Source organism: Protopterus annectens, chromosome 17.part0 (assembly GCF_019279795.1).
Source record: "Protopterus annectens isolate FY-2018-M chromosome 17.part0, PAN1.0, whole genome shotgun sequence".
NCBI classification, from domain to species: Eukaryota; Metazoa; Chordata; order Ceratodontiformes; family Protopteridae; genus Protopterus; species Protopterus annectens.
The window spans coordinates 622,364,986-622,386,948 of NC_056751.1; the positions used below are offsets into that span (position 1 = coordinate 622,364,986).

A 21,963-nucleotide genomic window follows, 5' to 3' on the forward strand; every position below is an offset into this window, starting at 1 on the left:
TTGGAGCAATATTTAAAAAGTTTTCCTGATTTTGATTACTTATTCTGCCATTACTTATGGGTTTGCCAAGAAATCTTTACAAGTTGAGAACTATAATATCCGGCATCATCAGTATTTATAAAATTCCCTGAAACAGAAAACCTCCCTGAAGATCGGAAGCATCTGTTCTATTTAAAATCACAGATCAGTCACTCTGATTTGCCAATCTTTAGTACTTAACTTGCTCATGTTAATTGAGTGTGTAAGCTTTATCCAAACACATTCATCTCACAAGCCTATTTAGGATAACACAAATAACTGGAGAATGCTAGGGCCTCATAGTTAAATGTTATTAGGGGGGGGCCCCAAGCTGCCACTGCAAGTGCCTAAAGTTGGCTACAATGTTAAGTTTTGTGGAGATAATTCCTACCAGCAAGATTTAACCAAGTTAAGGACACAATGTCTATCAGAAAACATTTAATGAAATTAAGAAGCCTGATACCCGACAAAACACTGCTATTACAACCAGATATATTGTTGACATTTAAAAAAGTGGTACCAACCATTAGAATTCTTCATACTTCAATTTATTACCCACCTGGTTTATTGTGGACACAAGACTAATGTACTAGCTTTTGGTGGTTTGATAAATATGGAACAAAATATAAAAGTAAGGTAACTTGCTGTGGTGGGGGAGGAGGTTCCAAGCTCAAGTACCCACCAGCAATCGATCGCATGGTTTCTTGGTACCAAAAACTGGTTATGTAACCACAGCATGTCTGTGCCAAATGTACAGGACAACTTTACACATAAAATACTACTCACACCCAACACACGGTATCACTGCAAAATTCAAAACTTTCTTCCATTTCACACTACAAATAAAAGTACTTCTCACAAAAAGTGACATTAAAAAGTTAAATCATCAAACATTCTAAATGGCAAAATTATTCTAATTTGCTGACCCCAAATATACTCTGCAAGAACTCAAAATAATCCTATGCGAGCATTATAATGCTAAGAATTCAATGCAAAGTATTATAAACATATAGAATTACAATCAAAAACTAAATCTGCATAGTTGCAGGTTGTTCTATCAGTGGTAATAGGCATATGTGTGGAACTATGTTCTGTGGTTACTTGCTTTCCGAAGTGCTTCCACCACTTTATGATAGGGAGGGAGTAACTCGCCTGCAAATGCTGCATCAGCATCGTCCGGATTCGGCAGGGAATCGGCCGCTAGGTCGATTTGTTCCGGATCCGCCATTACAGTCACGGCTGTCACGCCAGCCTCGGCTTCCGAATCCTCCGCCTCCTCCTCACCAGCCACAGCCGCCACAGCAGCAGCCGCAGCTGCTACAGCTGCCGCCTCGGCCAGTCCGAGCTGCTTCGCCGCCGATTCCGAATCCGACTCCTCCATTTCCCGAAATGCTACCGATCTGATCCGAGGCCCAGCTCCTTCCGAAGGAGGACGAATGACAGGCAACGAAGACGAACTCAAATTCCACTGTAGAAGGCAATCCCCGAATATAACCGAAGGTACTTTCCGAACAAGTGCGAATGGTGACCTTCCAGGTAAACTCGAAGCTAGCACCGGAATTTCACGATATATGAACTTCCTGTTTATCGAGTGAAGCGCTAGTGCCCAATAGGCATGCAGATCTGTTCTGGAAAAGGTGGATGTGAAAGTTTTTAGAAGATAAAATTTTAATTTGGCATGATATATTTTTATTGCAACTGGTAAAGTTATTTAAAAGTAAAGCAAAGCTGAGTGCTCCACGTGATATATTCAATGAAACAGAGCTAAATGTATAGTATACAATATGCAAACAATGCCAAAAGGGAAGATATAGTCACCTTGGCAACAAGGACGCTAAATTGGAGGAGGTCCTAAAAATGATTGGATAAGCGAAGTTCTGGAAGACAATTTGGAAGAATGGCGGTAATAAAACGAGGTGAGAGAAGCTGTTGCTACAGTATGTTGTTATGTATTGGGATTATGTGAAGGAGTTGCCCGTATTTAGTGAAATGGCGAAACAGAATAATTTCTTATTTAAGTTAGTGCAGCCGCGTTTAAGGTGCCCAGGTGGAGCTGTTTATTTATTTATTTGAAATGATTTACCGGGAAAGACCAACTGGTATGAAAACCCCATTTTCAGTGGTGGGCCGGGGAAAAAGCTCAACAAAAATAAATTGAATATTGATGGTTGAGTAGAAAGATTGTGATTAGGAGAGCAGAAGAGGTATAGAAGTTGGAGGAAGGAAAGTAAATGTGTAAAATTGACATTTTGTAGGGAAAAATTACCCAATTTAATGAATGTTAATTTTATTGCTAAAATATCGTGTCACAGCAGTTTAATATCATATTAACTTATTTTGGTTACAGAGTGATTGTTAAGGACTGTGGAAGCATGCCTGATGCTAACTGATAAACTACTAAGCAATTAATCAATGTATAATTTATACAATTATATAGCTATGCTGTAGTTGATGTTAGAATCGGTGTAGAGATATTTAGTTCCTTAGAGAGTGATTATTTAGAACATTGTCCCTGGCATTATCACTTCTTCTCTTTCGACTGTTCCCATTAGGGGTCGCCACAACGGATCATCTGTTTCCATTTCTTCCTGTCCTCTGCATATTGCTCTGTCACACCAACCACCTGCATGTCCTCTTTCACCACATCCATAAACTTTATCTTAGGCCTTCCTCTTTTCCTCTTGGCAGCTCCGTCCTTAGCATCCTTTTCCCAATATACCTGTTAGAAAAATATGTATTAATGTGTGTATTAGCAATATGCTTAGTGCATTTAGAGCTGGAAAAGAGTTAACACATTTATTCTATTTCATACCGCATAAATATGTACAAACTGCAGTTGTTTTCTGACCTTGTATTGTTAGCTAAAATCTTGCTTGTGCCTTGAAAATTTACTGAGGAGCAGGTGATTTCTGCTTGCGTTAGGAAAATAATGAATAGAACAATACTACTTGTATGAAACTTAGACAAGAAGTTTTGTTGTGCCATGAAAAAATACACAGCTGTAGAAGTTACAGATAATTAGTACAAAGCCTCCTTGAAAAGTATGAACTGCAATCAGCATTCGCTTGTATCTGTATTAGAAGAGTACCTTGAAAAGTAGCACTGTACAATAGACGCTTGTAAATGGATTAATAGTCACCAAGGCCACGTTGTTTTTCTGAAAATCTAGTCATGTCAGCAGAAAATCTGAAGTAACATCTGCTGTAGAACAATGCTAAAAGTTGTGTTTGACTACGTCAGCTTAGAAGGCCATATCTTGTAAAATAGTATAAGAATGAACATACTTCCTGTTAGTAGTTAGACAAATCCTTGTATTTGCATGCTTTTGTCTCCTTGCTGCAAGTAAATTAAAGTGCCTTAACTGAACCTTACGTGTATTGGTCTTTGAAGTTTTTTCCTTTGACAGATTGGTCCTTCAGACCGGAAACCTTCACTTCGCCTCGGATCAGACTGGCCAGGTGGCTTGAAACCTGGGAAGAAACCACATCGGTTCTTCTTATTTGAAAAGTCCTCCGACTGAATTGTCGTACAAAAGAGGCCAGCCACTTTCTGATCTGCGACTGAAGGACGGATTTACTCGAACCAGGTGATCAATCACGAAGGCTCAGGTAAGGTGAATCTACCTTCTTTTTCTGTTTTAGATCAGGGACTAGATTTGTATTTGTTCTGTTAGAGACTTTATTTATAAGTCAGGGACAGAAAGATTACTGTCTTGTCATAGATCAGGGAAACAGAGTAGGTAGGCAGTCATTCTGAAGAGACTATAAAAACATCCGTGGTACCACGTTAAAAATAAGGTGTTACGTAACGATTAAAAGGGTAGAACAAAATGGGTAATAATTGTACAAAAAGGTCCCAAAATCCACCGTTAACTAAAGACTCAAAATACATGCAGTCACAGCGTGCTGATATTAAATATTACTCAAAATGGGTTAATAAGTATGAATTTGATGGTAAACTAGAAAAATCCTCACTTATCAAACTTGTCAAACAGCTTAAAACCGATTCTAGAGGTCGGGTAAAAAAGCAACGTCAATTAGGAATTCCTCAGGCACACAGGTGGATTGAGGAAGTAAACCGAAGGGAACAAAAGAGTAATAATTCAAAAGCAATGTTTTTAGATAAGGAGGACAATAACTTAGTAATAGCATCGGCCCCTCCACCTCCTTTACCAGAATATGAGGCAAGTGAACGAGTTAGTCCACCCCTGCGATATCCTGCTGTCACTATGAGTAGAGACACTACAAAAGCGAAACCGTTTATTAGAGATCCCGTCGAGACCAGGTCTCGAACACGGGCAGGAAACTCAAAAGGGGACATTGAGTTATATCAAATGGGTAGAAATTCACAATTTATGAGTGAAGAAGAAATATGCCCACTTATAGAAGTGCCTAATCCTCAGGCAGGGCAAGAAGGTCAGGACCCAAGTATTCTAGTGTATAGACCCTGAACTCCGGAAGACATCCGGAAAGCCACTAAGGGAATTCCCCATCCAAAAGTAATTTTAGAAAGTTCTTAGAAGGTTTGCAAGGAATGAGGCTGAGTTATAATTTAAATGGAGAAGAGGTAGAAAAAGTAGTCAGACAAATTGTGGGACCAGATTGGCACATGATTAGTGGCGATTGGAATCCCCGTGATATTGCGCTCAGGCCCCTCCCACATAGCAGCGCAGAATTAGACAACAGAGTGAAAGGTCTTACAGACCGAATCTCTGAAAAATGGAAGCCTAGGGCACACTGGACTTGCATTAATCAATGCATCCAACAGGAAGGCGAAGCTATTGACCGATATTATGCCAGACTATTAGAATGTTTTAATAACCATTGTGGAATGCAGGTTCCTGAAGATCAGACACACGATTCCCCATACGAGCAGCAGCTAAAGAATACATTTTTGAAAAGCAGTATTGCACCTATAAGCAGCTTTATTACAAAACACATGGTAGATCATCGTAGAAGCAGGTTACAGTCATTGCTTGAATATGCTAGACATGCCAAAAGGCATTTTATAGCAAAAAGAAAAAGAAAGCCCAAGTATTTTCTGTAGAAGATGGAGCAGAAGTATATGTAGTACAGTCCGGGAAAAAGGGCAAGAAAAATGCCCAGGGAAACAAGCTGATCAACGATCAGAGGACTTTGAAGGGCGAAAGAAAAGGGGTGAATGTTTTAAATGCGGTAAGAAAGGACACTTGGCAAGGGATTGCAAGAAAAACAAGAAGGCAACCACGGAGGATAAGGAGGGTGAGGACTGACTATATGATAGTCAGGAATCACTAGAAGGGGATAGCAGAGAAAGGACAAATGAGTATGTGAAAGAGGGAGTAGAGAATGTGACAGAAGAAATAGAGGAAGTGCAAGAAGTCGCGGATAGTGAAGAAAATGAAATATTGGATTTGGTTTTATTGAACTTAGAGCTCTATTTAGCAGACACAAAACCAGAAGTTACACTCCTGGTAGAAGGGAGGGAAGTCAGATTCTTGTGTGACTCAGGGGCATCACGGACCCTGGTACATCCCTCCAAACTGCCAGAGAATTCAGAGTCACCTGATTACATATTAGTGAAAGCAGCTAATGGACAGCTGTATCGGGAGCCCCTCTCCCATAATATTGTGATAACTGATCCTGTTTCAGGATTGACCCAGAAAAGTAAAATTGTATCTGCAAAATGGCCAGTAAACCTCTTGGGCAGAGACCTTATGCAGCTATTTGGTATAGCAGTAGTTCCAACTATGCAGGGTATGGAAGCACAGCGACAAATTGATACCTTTGCAGTGCAACCGGAGGGTGAAATGTTTTATTGGTACAGCCAGGACTTGGTTACGACTGGTCCAGGGGCAGTGACTGAAGAATTGATGAACGTAGCCATCAGCAAGTTCCCCTCCCTTGACATTGATAAACAGCATTTGTTGCACTGTACTCTGTATTATTGTAATACACCAGGACCTGATAAGGAATATGAGCAAGAATTGTTTAGAAATCGTGCGAACAGATTGGTATTATGTAATCTGTACTGGGACACAGAAGGGAACAGTGTAGCCAGCTGTTCATTGCCCCAGGAGTTCTTTGCACTCTATAAATCTAATCGATTACCACATGTTAGCTTAACTAAGGACAAGAATGTAAAATAGGTAGACTTAGGAGAAAGTCACAAGATGGGAAAAACAGACTGAGTTAGAACTGTCAGAACAGGGAATACAAATGCAGAAGCTGAATTGGATAACTCAGACCCACCCAGCTGTACACTTGCAGTCTAGCAAGGACAGCTGATTAGCACTCCTATTGAAGGAGGAAGAGAATGCCTTACAGAATATACCAGAAAATCTCTGGTCAACAGGAAAATCAGATGTAGGACTTGTTCGTACAGCGGGACCAGTTACTATTACGCCAAAGTCAGCATTTAGACCACAAAAGAGACAGTATCCCTTAAGAAAAGACCTATTATAGCAGCTTTACTTAAGGAAGGGGTGCTGGTGGAATCTCCTGATTCACCATGTTACACACCCTTATTTCCTGTTAAGAAAGCGAATGGAGAGTGGCGTATGGTCCAAGATTTACAAGCTGTAAATGACGCAGTAATACCAAGGGCACCTATGGTGCCAGACCCACACACCCTGTTGAATGATTTAAAACCTCAACAGAAATATTTTTCTGTGGTAGATATCAGCAATGCGTTCTTTTCGATACCGATACACCCTGGCAGTCAGCATTGGTTTGCATTTACATTTCAGGGGAAAAGGTATGCATATACGCGACTACCACAGGGGTATTGTGAAAGTCCAACAATATTCTCACAAGAAATGGCAAGCAGCTTGGTGGGGTTTGCCCCACCGAGAGGTAGTCAGATTTTGCTTTATGTTGATTATATCCTGCTGGCGTCCCCCACCCAGCAAGATTGTAAAGAAGGTACCATAGCGCTATTACAATTTTTAGCCACTAAAGGACATAAAGTAAACAAAATAAACTGCAGCTTTGGAAAAAACAAGTTAAATACCTAGGATATGTAATATCCAAGGAAGGTAGGACATTAGATGAGGTCAGAAAAATAGCGATTTTGCAAGCACCAAAACCCACTACCAAGAAGGAAATGGATGTCCTTCCTGGGTACAACTAATTTTTGTCGGAGTTGGATTCCAAGCTATGCCTTGGAATCTGCACCATTGACTAACCTGATTTATAAAAAGCCTATGGCAGCACAAGATTTATTACAATGGACACCAGAAGCAGAATCTGCTTTCTGCAAACTGAAACAGTTAATAGCGTCCTCATTAGTTTTGGGATTACCAAACTATCATAAACGTTTTTTCCAAACTGTAGATTGTAAGCAAGGTTATATGACATCAGTGTTAACACAGCAGCATGGGGACAAACAGCACCCTATTGCTTATTATTCATCACAACTGGACCCAGTGGCACAGTCTTTACCTCGCTGTGTACAAGCAGTAGTTGCAGCTGCAATGGCAGTACAGGCTTCGGCCTCAGTAGTGTTGTAACACCCTCTCACATTGAGAGTGCCTCATGCAGTCGCGATTATTTTACTGCAAGAAAAGGTAGCATATCTTTCCCCTGCTAGGCATCTTTCCTGTATGACTATATTGCTGAGCCAACCTCACATGACAGTCGAATGATTTACAACTTTGAACCCTTCTACCTTGCTCCCAACCCTTGCAGATAGCACACCACACAGCTGCCTGCAGGTGATTGAGCAAAAGACACTGCCTAGAAAAGATCTTACGGATGTTCCCTTGGATGATGCCGAGGTGACATACTACGTGGACGGCTCATGCAAAAGTGGTCCTGCAGGACAGAACCTAGTAGGATATGCAGTAGTTTCTGACAGACATTATAGAAGCAAAATCTTTACCACATAGTTTATCTGCACAGGCAGCAGAATTGATTGCCTTGACATGGGCATGTACCTTAGCAAATGGTAAATGTGTGAACATTTTTACTGACGGCCAGTATGCTTTTTCTACTGTACATGTTTTTGCGCAACAGTGGAAAAATCGAGGAATGATGACATCTACTGGCAAACCAATCAATCATGCACAGTTTATTTTAGATCTTTTAGAATCTATTCAGTTACCTCAGAAAGTAGCTATTTGTAAATGCACAGCTCATACCAAGCAACAGGACAGGATTTCAAAAGGTAATGTGAGAGCTGACGCAGGCAGCTTCAGAAGTATTTCTTCTGAATGAGGAATTACAACCCTCTGAGATTTTAGACTTAGAAATGTTAAAGACAATGCAAACACTTACTATGCAAACTGAAAAACAAAGATGGGTAAAACGAGGAGCAATTCTCAAAGGGGCTGTACATCTCTAAAGAAGGGAAACCAATATTGCCGTCTAATTTGTTTAGGTATGCAGCTTTGTTGAGCCATGGGCAGTGCCATGTCTCAACAGGGGGGGATGGTACAGCTGGTGAACCAAGTGTTCATGACGTGTATGGATTCACAAATTACTCTAAAAATTTTTGGTCGTTATGCCACATCTGTAATAAACATCATGCACAAGGGGCGTTAAAGCCCAAGCAAGGGAGTTTCCCTACACCACTGTATCTGTTTCATACTGTCTGTATGGATTTCATAGAGTTGAATAAATGTGAAAATAAGTATTGCCTTGTCATTGTAGATATGTTTTCCAGATGGGTGGAAGCCTTTCTGACTATAAAAATCCAGACGCTACGACAGTGGCCAAAGTTCTTGTTAAAGAAATCATCCCTAGATTCCGCATTCCGGAAAGGATCTACAGTGACAACGGCACACGCTTTGTGAATCAGACCATACAGCAGTTAAGTCAACATTTTTGTATTTCCCTAAAAAAACATTGTGCGTATCACCCTCAATCAGCAGGGCTAGTAGAGAGACATAATGGGATTTTAAAGAGCAAGCTAAGAAAATTAGTAGCAGAAACGCAGAGAAACTGGGTGTACTGTCTGCCCCTGGCACTGTTGAGCATGAGAACTGTTCCGAATGCAAAAGGATTGACTCCTTTTGAAAAGCTGTTTGGAAGGGCTTACTAGATACCTCAGTGGAAATCTCTCATGCCTGCAGACCAGGAAGCTGACAGTACATTAGCAGAGTATATGTGTAATTTGTTAAATTCTAAACATTTGTTGCAGTTAAATTCCGTTTCAGATAAAGAACGAACCAGACCGTCAGAAGTGGCAGTGCCCCCTGGAGCGTGGATCTGGCTGAAGGTGGTCAAGAAGAAAAACTGGGCATCTCCAAAGTGGTAAGGTCCATACCAAGTGCTTTTGTTGACACCCACTGCAGTCAAAATCGCGGAGCGTGCCTCTTTGATCCACCTGACGCACTGTAAATTAGTTTTTGAACTGGACAAAAATCTTGTTACATGCCAAGAGCAAAAATGAGTCCAGAAGAAACAGGAATGCAGAACAACCCTTTCCTGAGAAGTATTGCATAATCATCTTGTTAACTGTATTTATGACAATCTTTTTGTTGTGGCCTTTTCTTTTCCCAGCCACACAGACTGAACTGAAGAAACGTGAAGCGGTACTCATAAACTGGCATCCAAACTTCAACACTTACCAGGCAATTAAATATGTGTATGCTGAGACTTTCAATGTTTCAAATTGCTGGATTTGCACAGCTTTGCCGACAGCATACGGGGGGTTATTAATGACTACAGTCCCCCTGGGGGTCAATGAGACCTGGGAGAACTTGATTTATGATACCTCAACCATTACAGCACAAGATAAAATAGCATTGCACTTGTCTGTTCCACAAAAGGGAACTGTGTGTTTTTATAAAAATGATACTGTTCAGGTGGGTTGGAGCAATTGCAATGTGACTGTTCCTTATAGATGTTACACTAACGGTAACAAAGTAGATCTTTATTGTAATACAAACTGTGATTCATTTCTTGGATTGATGCACAAAACACTTGATGAAGTAAAACATAATTCTCTTCTTTATAAACAGCTGTCTAATTGATAGAAAAATGTTTCATGCAGGGCGAGTGTATATTCATAGCAAGGTTACTACTAAAGTAGAGGATTGTTATTTTGTGTGTGGTAGAAAGGCATACAAATGGTTACCTGAGAATTGGTCTGGCAGTTGTTTTTTGGGTTACCTGGTTCTGGCCATATGACACACTGCAGTTTTGCCTCCTGGGAAAGTTCGAAATGTCCGAGATGTCGTCAAGAAACCTGTAAATCCAGTGGGACAAATTGATGTGCGTTGGAAAGACCATCACTCTTTAGGTAAAGGACTGACACACATGGACTTGAGTGATAGCACTATATCATGGGCAGGCATGTTACCAGCAAATGGAGCAGTGAAATCGATCTGGGAGCTGATAAAACTGTCAAAACTTCTCGAAGTAATGAGCTATGCAACTTTTTCTGCTCTCGAATTGGTGACTGATGAACTGAATGCTATGAGAACTGTAGTGCTCCAAAACCTCATGGCTCTCGACTTCACCCTAGCGGCGAGATGTGGTACGTGCGCTTTAATCCAAGAAGAATGCTGTTCGTATATTCCTGACCATAAACACGAGATGGACAATCCGGCAAGTGTCTGCCATGACCAAACCAGGCCCAAACCCACTGACGGACTTTCTCCAGAAATGGATTGGGGGGTGGGGAACCATCCTAATGAACATCCTGATTGCCATTTGTGTAGGTATGCTCCTACTGGGAGTATGTGTTTGTTGTGGTATCCCCTGCATGAAGACTGATTAAAGACCTAGACATGTCAGTTTCTGAAACCTTATATCAAAGTACTGAGTTTGAAGAACTGTTAAAAGACTAAAAATGCTTTCATAAGTTTAAACTGAATGACTCTCTTAACTGCAAATCCTGAGTGGAAGAGGTTAGGAGAAGACGACAAACTGTTTATGCTTATTTTGAAAGTAGAATAAAAATATTAATAGGGGGGAAATGTTACTAAAATATGTATTAGTGTGTGTATTAGCAATATGCTTAGTGCATTTAGAGCTGGAAAAGAGTTAACACATTTATTCTATTTCATACTACATAAATCTGTACAAACTGCAGTTGCTTTCTGACCTTGTATTGTTAGCTAAAATCTGGCTTGTGCCTTGGAAATTTACTGAGAAGCAGGTGATTTCTGCTTGCGTTAGGAAAATAATGAATAGAACAATACTACTTGTATGAAACTTGGAGAAGAAGTTCCGCTGTGCCATGAGAAAATACACAGCTGTAGAAGTTACAGATAATTAATACAAAGCCTACTTGAAAATATGAACTGCAATCAGCATTTGCTTGTATCTGTATTAGGAGTACCTTGAAAAGTAGCACTGTACAATAGATGCATGTAAATGGATTAATAGTCACCAAGGCCAGGTTGTTTTTTCTGAAAAGTTTCTCACAAATCTAGTCATGTCTTTGATTACATCAGCTTAGAAGGCCATGTCTTGTAGAATAGTATAAGAATGAACATACTTCCTGTTAATAGTTAGACAAATCCTTGTATTTGCATGCTTTTGTCTCCTTGCTGCAAGTAAATTAAAGTGCCTTAACTGAACCTTGCGTGTATTGGTCTTTGAAGTTTTTTCCTTTGTCAATACCCATCATCCCTCCTCAGCACATGTCCAAACCAACGCAATCTCGCCTCTCTGACTTTAACTCTGCCACTTTGACTCCTGCCTTTTTGTCAGTGTCACCGTCTCTAACCCATACAACATAGCTGGTCTCACTAACCTCTTGTAGACCTTCCCTTTCACTCTCTTACTGGTACCCATCTGTCACAAATCACTCCTGACGCTCTTCTCCACCCATTCCACCCTGCCTGTACTCTCTCCTTCACCTCTCTTCCACAATCACCATTACTCTATGGGTCTAAAATACCAAGTAACTTTACTTGTGATCTAGTGTTCTGTGTAATTACCATTTTATGCACATGTACTGCATGCAATTCAAGCTGCCCTTACTGTGTAACTTAGAGTAAGCACCCCACACTATCTTTTTGTAGGTTTGGATATCTCTTCTAATTCCTGATATTGGGAGACTGATTACTACGTCAATTCACTGCTGTCAGAATCGTAGACTATGCAAGGCAAATGGGCCAGGAGGCCATTTATACCTTGCAAGTACCCACTGTAGACCTTACCTCCTTTATCAAGGAGGAGACAGGCCAGTCATGCCATGGGTGAATTAATGAATGCCCATCCAATTATCTAGCTCCCTTTTGAAGGAAGGAAGATGATGAATCACACTGCTTAATTTGAAGGGGAAATTTGTTCCAGAGAAGGGGTAGATGCTACATGACCAATCTAGCTCTTCATTTTGTTTTGTGTATTTAAGTAGGTTTAGACCTGTGGTGTTAGTATTTGTAGGACTGTTTGATTTGTGAAAGTATAAGAGATCTTGTACTATTAAATCTGTTATGACCCAATAAGTGAGGCACGTATCATCCCTAAGGAGCTTTCATTCTCTCCTGATAGCTCAGGCTTTTTAAGCACCCAGTCGTTTTAGTTGGGTTGGTCTTTTTCAGTTGTTATCCAGTGAGATGCATCCCATACGGAGCATTGTATTCTATGATAGGTCTAATTAGTGCAAAATACAAGGGAGTAAGGACTTCTTTTGGTTTTTAAGATGTACCTGTTGCATAAGGTAAAACGATTTTCTAGCCACCGTTACAACATTGTGTTCAGATAAAAGGGAACTATCCACTCATGTTCCAAGATCTCTCACTACATTCTCATTTGGAAGTGGTATGTAGATTGCAACAATATTGCACTTTTTTCATTTAGTGTCTTTTTTTATATACATGTTATTAACAGTTATAAGGTCATGTTGAAATGTCTGTGTGTTGGAAGGGGACATGAGTTTGTGGACACCAGGTTTACAGTCATCCGCACACTAAGTTAACCAGTTAATCTCACTTGTGATTTGGAGATCAGACAAGTAGATGCTGAATGGCAGAGGTCCCAAGACAAATCCCTGCGAACTGCACTGGTCATCTTCATGCTCGCTGAGGAAGCACCTGCCACCCTGGGTTTTGCCCTTCAATTTGCAGTCTATCTACAGAGAGGTTAATTTGGAGTGTATTAAGTTTATTACATTGGCATGAGGTGTATTATGAAATATCTTGGCAAATTTAGGGTAAGCTGTATGGATAGCAGGCCAATTGTCCACTGCCCGTGTCACCCTCTCGAGGAAATTTACCAGATTCATCAGACAAACTGTACCCTTGATAAGTCCAAACTGCTGGGAATGGAGTCTGATAAGATTTTTAATATCAGCATTAATCAGTTCCGATGTATGTTCCATGGCTTTGCATGTGAGACTTGTGAGAGTGATGGGCCTGTAATTTTCAGGTCACTGGGGGGGCACAAGTGGCATCACTAAAGCTGTGCACCATACCTGGAGAACAAAGCCAGGTGGAAAGCGGAGGTTGAATAGTTTAAGAAGTAGGTTTGCCAGCTCTTGTTTAATGCTATTTATTGGGCACCAAGGTATATTTTATTTTTATTTTGAATTTTTTTAACTGGGCTAGAGCACTGATCCCACTGGACTCATTTCAATCTCAGCTTGGAGAAAACACAATAGATACAGGACATTACACACAGGGTGAATGACGAAATGCAGTGTATCATATGTTTTATATACAAAGAGAATATCACTTATTTATGTTTGTTTACAGGGAAATTCCGACTGGACACGGGTCCATTTCCAGTGAAGGCCAGTGGAGAAAAGCTCCACACAATCGATACAAGTGACAGATGCACAGCAAATAAAATCTGTAGCAAACAAGAACAGTAAGAATGTATGAGGATCCGATTTAGGTACAAGAAGTAGCAGTACACATGAAAAAGTAAAAGTACATATAAATATGACATTGTAAGCATAGGATGACATGGAATGCTCATTATTATAAGATGTAGTTAGTAAGTTTAGGTAAAAGTTAAGAATAATCAAGACCCCCTACTAACTGTTTAATTTGACAGTTGTAGCGGAGTACACTAACAGATATACAGCTGACAAGCATCATATGGTGATGTAAGCAGGAGGGGACAGAGGAAATAGAGGAGAGAAGACTTAATGGCATGATTTTGGCAGGCATGGTGGGTAAGGGAGGGAAGGGAAGGAGAGGAGGTGAGAAGAGGAGAATTGAATCATTGGGATTGGAACAAGGACATAACCAGTGGCTTTTTAAGTAGGTTTTTAGTTTGGCTTTGAAATAGTGAGATGAGGATAGGGTAGTAATGGGTGGGGGTATTCCATAATTTAGATATTAAGCAGGAGAAAAGAGCTTCTCCAGCTGAGTTATTGACTTTGGTAACATGGAGCAGGTTTTTTTTGCTGGATTAATGGTCTAGTAGTATAGTAGGGTTGGAGAAGGTTTTGAAGGGGGGTGTTTTGAGGATGGTTTACTAATTTGTGGGTGAGGGAGAGCTGGTTAAATCGGAGAAGTTGCAGGAGTTCAAGCCAATCGAGCTCTGTAAGAGAGTTACAGTGTTGGCTGGGGTAGGATGACCCAGTGGAAAATTTGGCTATTTTTGTTGTAGCAGGCCTCTAGCTTCTTTAGGTCAGATTGTCTAAGATTGGTAAGTATGGGAGAGGCATAGGTTAAGGTTGAAATGAGGTGAGAGTTGGCTACTGAGATTCTAGCTGCTTTGGTGACCTAGTTTTTTGTGAACTTTTTTTTTTTTTTTTTTTTTTTTTTTATGGTTAGAGATGAGTGTCGAATTTGAGCTGGTTGTCAATTTCAATGCTGAGTAGTTTGGTGTGTTCTTTAGGGGAGATTATGGTGGTGTTGCTGTCCAGAATATTGAAATTGGGGTTAGGTTGAGTTTAGTGGGCTTGAATATTAGGATATTAGTCTTTTTAGGGTTGAGTATTAGCTGGGCATTGGATAGCCACTTTTCTACAGAGGAAAAGGCTTCCTGTATTAATTTGTGAAGTTCTGGTAAAGTTGGGCTGAGCAGATGAGTAGAGTCGTCTGCATACTATACGTGGCCTGTTTTGTGCCTGTGAATAGATTATTGGTGAAGAGTGAGAACCAGTGGTCCAAGGATGTAGAATTGACAGGAAGTCTAGGTGATAGGTCATCGTGCCACACAACGGATTGTTGGCAGCCATCTAGATAGCTGTGAAACCAGTTTGTAGCTGATGGTGAAAAAGAAAGGTTAGAGAGAACTGAGAGTAGTTGTTTGTGTGAGACCATATTGAATGCCTTGGACAACTCCAGGAATGTGGCAGAGGAGAACAGGCCATTGTGGTGAAGGATAGTGTTAGTGAAAGAGAGGCTGTGCTAGTACTAGGGAATGGCCTGAAGCCATGTTGGGTGCTGGAGATAAGGTTATTAGTTTGTAAATAGTCTAGAACTTGAGAGTGTATGCATTTCTGAAGTATTTTTGGATACTGGAGAAAGGATGGCTATCTGGCGGTAGTTGGAGAGATCGGTGGAGGAGCCACCTTTATGGATGGGTATTACGTTGGATATTTTCCAACGTGAGGGGATATAGCATTCTAATAAGGATCTGTTTATTAAGATAGAGACTGGATATGCTAGGGCATCTGATGCTAATTTCAGGTGTTCGCAGGGGAGGTTGTCAGCAGCAAGTTTTGTAGGCTTAAGTTTTAGTAGTTGGTTTTAATTATGGAGGTGGGCACGGGAGAAAGAAAACAGTGGACAGAGTATTTGGATTTGATGTGGGAGGAGTGGGGGTGGGGTTATGTTGTTTGGACATTGATAGAATGGATTCAGTAAAGTGTTTGAAAGAGGCAACAATACTACAGGAAGAAGGGAGAGAGGTAGGGGGTTCTGACCTTACCTGGGTGGAGAATGGAGTTTTTGGAGGACCAGAACTGCTTAGGGTTGTTTTGGGAGAAGTTCAGGTCTGCTTGGTAATATTGGACTTTATCATACTTTATCTGCTTTTTGACCCTGTTGCATAATTCTAGGAATGTCTGTCTAGAGGATGGGTTTTTGATAAGTCGCCAGCAGTACCAAGCCTTGTCCTTAAGTTTTATTAATGACTTGGTGTCTTTTTGAAGCCAAGGGGCAAAGTGTGACTTAACTCTAGCATTTCTTATTGGAGCATGTGTGTTTAGGATGTTTAGGAAGGTTGAGTTGAAGAAATGAACTGCTTCATCTAGGTTGAGGTACTTTAATGGTGACCAGTTACAGTTCATTAGGGAAGATGTAAAGGTGAGGGGGTTAAAGTGTACCTTGTTACAAATTTGCCAGTAGATGATGGGTTTGGTACTGTTTGGGTGGTGCCCAAGAAGGAATGCTGGACTGTGGTCACTGAGGCATCTGGAAGGCAGCCTGCAATGTATGACTGTGGAACTTTATTGACTAGTGTCCAGTCGAGGGTGGAAAGTTTGGACTTTTTTTCAGTCCGGGTAGGGGACCTTATGAGTTGAGAAACCATGGAGGTTTAGGTGGTTGGCTGGATGATTTTTGTACATGAGAGCCAGTCAATACTAAAGCCATTTACAGTTATGGTTTCGTGGGGGAGGGTTTGGTTGGCCCAGCTGAGGAGGTTTTCCAGGAATGGGATGTTATGGCCAGGTGGGAAGTAGCACACAAGTATGTTTATCTTTTTGTTTGAGTTTAGTTTGAGGTTGGTGTATAGGATCTCTTTACCAATCTGGGGGCTGATGAGTTAAGGGTGTGGATGTTTAGGTGGCGTTTAAAGAGAGCTATGCCACCTCCTTTTTTGATAGCCTGTCCAGGTGAAGTATGTTCTAGCCTGGTGGGAGTATTTCCTCACTTTTGATGTGGGGTTTGAGCCAGGTTTCGGTCAAGATTATTATATCTGGGGAGTAAAGAGAGATGCTGGCATGGAGGACTTTGGTTTTATTGGCTATACTTCTGATATTTAGGTTCAGAAGGGGTTTAGATTTTCTGTTAGATGCTAGTTGTGGGAAGGAGAAAGTTTTAGACTGGTTATTGGGTGTGGAGTTGGACATATTTGGACCTGGATTAGGATGACTGTTGCAACTCAGGGCTAATTTGGCTATGACAAGAGATCATTAGTTTAATAAATTTAAAACAGAGTGAGAAGATCACACAGAAAAAACAATAAACAAGACCAAAATATGCACATCCACAGCTAGTGGGGTTTGGCTTTATTGGCCTGAAATTGTCCATTGAAATAAGTCATGAGCATTCAGAATCGCCATGTAGGTGAAACACCTGATGTTCACAAGGGTGATTTGCATATATCCCATGTGCCTCTGATGCAATAAGTTTGAGAGGTCACTCGGAAGTTCTAGTATAGCTGAAGTTTTCATTTAGTTTTTACCAATTTGTTTTTTCTGTGTGACCTTGCTGTTTGTTAGTTGGGATATTTTGCAGTCACCCCAATGGTAATGGACATCAGCTGGGTACAACAGCCCTGTGTTTCTTATACTTAGTCAAACACTCTGCTTGTGCTGTGCTGATGAGGTCATAACAAGGCCGAAATATGCATATCCACTGCTAGTGAGGTTTGAGAGGTCATTCAGTGGAAGTTCTAGCATGGCTGGAGTTTTCATTTAGTTTAATAAATTTGGTAATGAGCCTGTCATGTTTTAATGATATTTTCTGTTTTGTGTAGTTCGCAACTGATAGCATGTTACATGAATAGAGGTGGAGACTGAGGTGGGGAGTGAGTAATGGGTAGAGGGTGGATAAAGAATAATAATTGGAGTGGTGGTGAGGTGAAAGTGGGTGGGAGGGTTAATTATAGTAGTATTGAAATAGGTTAGGAGTGTAAGGAGAGAGCAAGTAAGAAGTGTTAGCAAGTGTAGTAGCATGGTAGTGACAGTTAATATTAGTGGTAGGGGTGGGTGGGGGTGTTGTGATTAGAAGGGGAAGGAGTGTAGAAGATGTTTGGCTGGCTGGTATGTGGGAGGGATTATTGGAGGGGTTAAAGGTAGAGATGGTGGGGGCGGGTGGAATTTGGAGGTAGGGGAGCAGACTGAGCCCAAAGGGCGAACGGAGCAGGTTATACCCGTTGACCAAGTCCTAGAGGTCTGAAAACAATCTGTAAGCTGTAGCAAAGAATTCTCTGCAGAAGTTGCAGGGAGTCTATGGCCTGTGTTACAGGCTGACAAGACCTGAGACTAAGTGAAAGGTATAGAGGGACAGACTGAGAATAGTGCATGGGAGATTGGGAAGGTAAGGGACTAAGCAAGCAGTAGAGAGACAAATTAGAACAGCTGAAAGGCTGGTTGGGAAGCAAGATGGGGGTTAGCTCTGACCCAGTGATGTGCAGGACTACTAGCAGAGTGTTTACTTTAGCCCTTTTAGTCCGTAATTGGGGCTAAGGCATGCAGTTACTTATAGTTCACAGCAGGTAGTCTGTTAGCACTTGTGGACAGTTGGTAGTACACTTCACATAGTTTGTTTATTTACTTTTCTGGTAGCTTGAGGGTCCTTGGCAGCTGGATTGGGCTTGCTCGGGGTTACTGTCAATGTGAAGGGAATGGCAGTTGCAGAGGTATCAGGGGCTGGTTGATAGAAATACATGTCCACTAAATGTTGTTTATTTACTTTTCTGGTACTGCTAAAGAAACGCTCAGTCCACAAGTAAAATTGCTGAAGGAACCAAACCAAACAAAGCACAATGTCCCCACAAAATCCAGGTATAAAGTGTTTACTCCTTTTGTTCATCCACTATCAGAACTTCTTCAGATAATACTCTTATACAAATTAACTGTTTAAAAGTCTTTTAAAAACAATTGCATGATAAAAAGTCACCAGTCGAACATTCATACCATTTATCTAATTAACCAGTTATCTAATTAAACATATTCCCCCAATATTAACCTTTTTGTTTCCATTTTACTTCTCCTATAACATATAGAGAAACTAACATGTATTAACATTCGGTATATAAAACAAATGTTAATGAACATGTAATTCGTTGCTATACATATTAATATGTAACTGTGTATAAAAACTGTAAATTATCATCTAGACAAACTTTTAAGCTTCAAAATACATAAAGTTGAACATACATTTAATCCAGGATAACTTTCTGCATTTAGCCTAAGCTGCCACAATAACTCTGACCGTTCCAATAAAAGTGAATCTGGTCAATCACTTTAAATTTAAACATATGTGATGTATGTTCTAAATTGTGTTTTGCTAAGGCATTGTCTCTTATTTTTCTTTATACTGTATATGTGTTCATATATAAACCTCAACACGGATATAAATAGGACGTGCTGGAGGGACAGATTCATCACCCAGAGACTCCCTACACTATGGAACAGAATCCCAGTCCATGTGTGGCAGAGCCCCTCACTGACTGTTCAAGAGAAATATCATTGCTGGACATAGGCACAGCAAACTAATGGGTATAGTATTCTCATCCTGGCTAGGCTTATAAATGCCCTAGGGCAGATAGCCTAGTATGAACCTATTCTCTCCTTTATTTTACGGTCAGTCTTTCCTATATAAAATACTGGACAAGACCGACATACTGCGATGTAAACAGTTTTTGAATTACATGTGTATTTCTTATGTATTTCCAGCTTCTTCTTTCGTACATAAAATGTTCTTGCTGTAACTATACATCTGCAATAATTACACATGTTGCATGTATACATATCAGCATTATTCATTTTTTGTAGTTTGCTATTCCAGCTAAGCAGAGTTTTAAACTTTTCCCTTTTCTAAAAATAATCTGTGGTAAACTATTAAATTTATCACGGACTAACGGCTGCCCCATAAGTAAATTCCAATTTTTATATATTATATTTTTGAAATCACCTGCATCCAAGTTATATGTAGTATTAAATCTATATCTATGACCACTTGCTTCTCGCATGATGTATCCACATAGCCTTCTTCACTTGTTATACTATTGGTGTTACTAATAATTATATTAGTCTTAAAACTCAAGATGGGTATATATATCCCTCTTTTTCTCTCTTATTCTGAACTTCATTTCTAAGTTCAGAAAACGATTCATAAGGATATCCCCTTTGTATAAACATGTTGCACAGAAATTCACATTCTTCATCAAAAATCTGCGTGCTGCTCGAACTAGCTGCCTTTTAGATCATTTCTGATATGGGGGTGATGACTTGTAAAATGCATTTGAATAAGTTTCTTTTCTGTGTATTTTTGCTATATATTTCTTCTCATGTCTCTCCTTCCATAATTCAATATCTAGATATACTATCCTTTCCTCATTAAAATTAAATGTGAATACCAAGAACTCAGTTGTTCTATTAAAAGTAATCCACCATTTTTTTGTTTTATTCTCATCTCCTTTGATAATAATGAGTATATCATCTAATAACCTCGTATAATAGTGTATCATATCTTTCATCTGGCTACTATCTAAAATGAACTTGCGTTCCCAGAATGCCATTACGAGATTTGAGAAACTACCTCCACAAGGTGAGCCCATTGCTACACCTGTGAGCTGTAAAAATAACTTTTTCTCAAAGGATATGTAATTATTTGTTAAAGTATCTAATAACTTTTCCATTAATGAAATTTCATTACTAGTAGCACCATTCATTCTCAGCATCATAGAGACCCATTCTATACTTGTTTCATGGGGTACTGACGTATACAAATCTTTTACTTCTACTGTTACAAAGTTGTATTCATTCTTATTTCAACATATTCATATTTTCTAGACAAGTCCAGGAATCTTTACATATTTAGGTCTCCTATTTTATATATTTCTTAAGAATAGTGTCCACAAATTTCGCACATGCATATGTAATAGAGTTCCTGGTGTCTACAAGTGCTCTCAGGTGGATTTACAACAGATTTATGTATTTTAGGAGTGCCAAATAAAATTGGAACTTTAGGTGCAGGCATAGTTAAGTAGTTAAATATATCTACATCAGTTCTTCCTTCAATAAACATATCGTTTATATATGTCTTAATTCGAGCATATGCTATGTTTTAATTCATTTATGGAGACAGCTCTATAAGTCTCACTTTTCACAGTACATTCCATTTTATGGTTATAATTCTGTATGTCCATAATTACGACCCCTCCCCCTTTATCAGGTTTCATAATTCTAATTGGATGTTTTTGTAATTCGGTAAGCAGTTCTTGTTCTTCTCTAGTTACATTATACTGTTTATGTACATTCTTAGTTTTTTCTAGACAATTCCTAAAATCTAACTCACAAATTTTATCAAAAACACTAAGTAAAGGATGTATAGGTGGATTATAAATGCTGGGTATGCGTAACTCTTTGTCTTTACATGTTTTATTGCCAAAAATAATGGCCAAGTTTAATTTGCGTACAAAACATTTCAAGTCAGTCAATGCTGTCCCTATATCAGCTCGTGTATCGGAGACAAATGTGTACCCTTTAGCCAGTATTTACACTAATTCACTCTCTAAAGTATACAGTTACTCTTCTTGCACTTTTGAGTCCCCACTTTCGTTGCATATAACTCGGCAAACACAAGTTTTATCTTTACAGTCAACTTCAGGGTTAAAATTTACCTCCTGCATTTGTTTGTTTTCTTGTTGTTGCGTTGCTGATGGGTGTTTTGCTGCGGGTTGTGGTTTCTGCCCCTTGTTTGTAAAACTCGAGCCGGCACCATTTGGCTGTGGTTTATTCCAGTTTGAATTACTTGTAGTGTTGTATTCAGTCCTACTTTGGGAGGCAATCCTATCACTTCTCCGTGGTGGTGTTGTCTCTACTTCTTCCTCATTTCCGTTGTTTCTACTAAATAATGAAGCTTCAGTACGGCTTCTCATGCTGGCTCCTCCCATTTTTGACATTATGGTCTCACTGGAATCAATGGTATTTGCTCTCTGTGAAGGCGATGAGTTCGGGTAGGCTAATCCTCGGTTATAAGCATCTCTGTCTTTGTTCAATTTCTTAATTTTCATTTCATGGAGTTTATTAAGATGTTGTTCAGTACTATTAAATATGTGTTCATAATAAAAGCGGTATCTCTCAAAAACATATATCCACTTTGATTACTTAATTAATCTGCAAAATCTCTTGTTCAGTACTGACTGCTATAATAAG

At 39.8% G+C, this 21,963-nt stretch overlaps 2 protein-coding genes across 2 annotated transcripts in view; one reads left to right on the forward strand and one right to left on the reverse strand.

Moving 5' to 3' along the window:
* Positions 1–1,399, reverse strand: part of DEAF1 (DEAF1 transcription factor) — a 992,297-nt gene extending 990,898 nt beyond the window's left edge. The window contains exon 1 of the mRNA XM_044059223.1: positions 1,171–1,399. Within this exon, the coding sequence (XP_043915158.1) occupies positions 1,171–1,399 (229 nt within the window). The remainder of the gene's footprint in view (positions 1–1,170) is intronic.
* The window catches only part of TMEM80 (transmembrane protein 80), a 382,736-nt gene continuing 361,990 nt past the window's right edge, over positions 1,218–21,963 (forward strand). Inside the window, exon 1 of the mRNA XM_044059224.1 lies at positions 1,218–1,934. Coding sequence (XP_043915159.1) covers positions 1,916–1,934 — 19 coding nt within the window. The 5' untranslated portion in view covers positions 1,218–1,915. The remainder of the gene's footprint in view (positions 1,935–21,963) is intronic.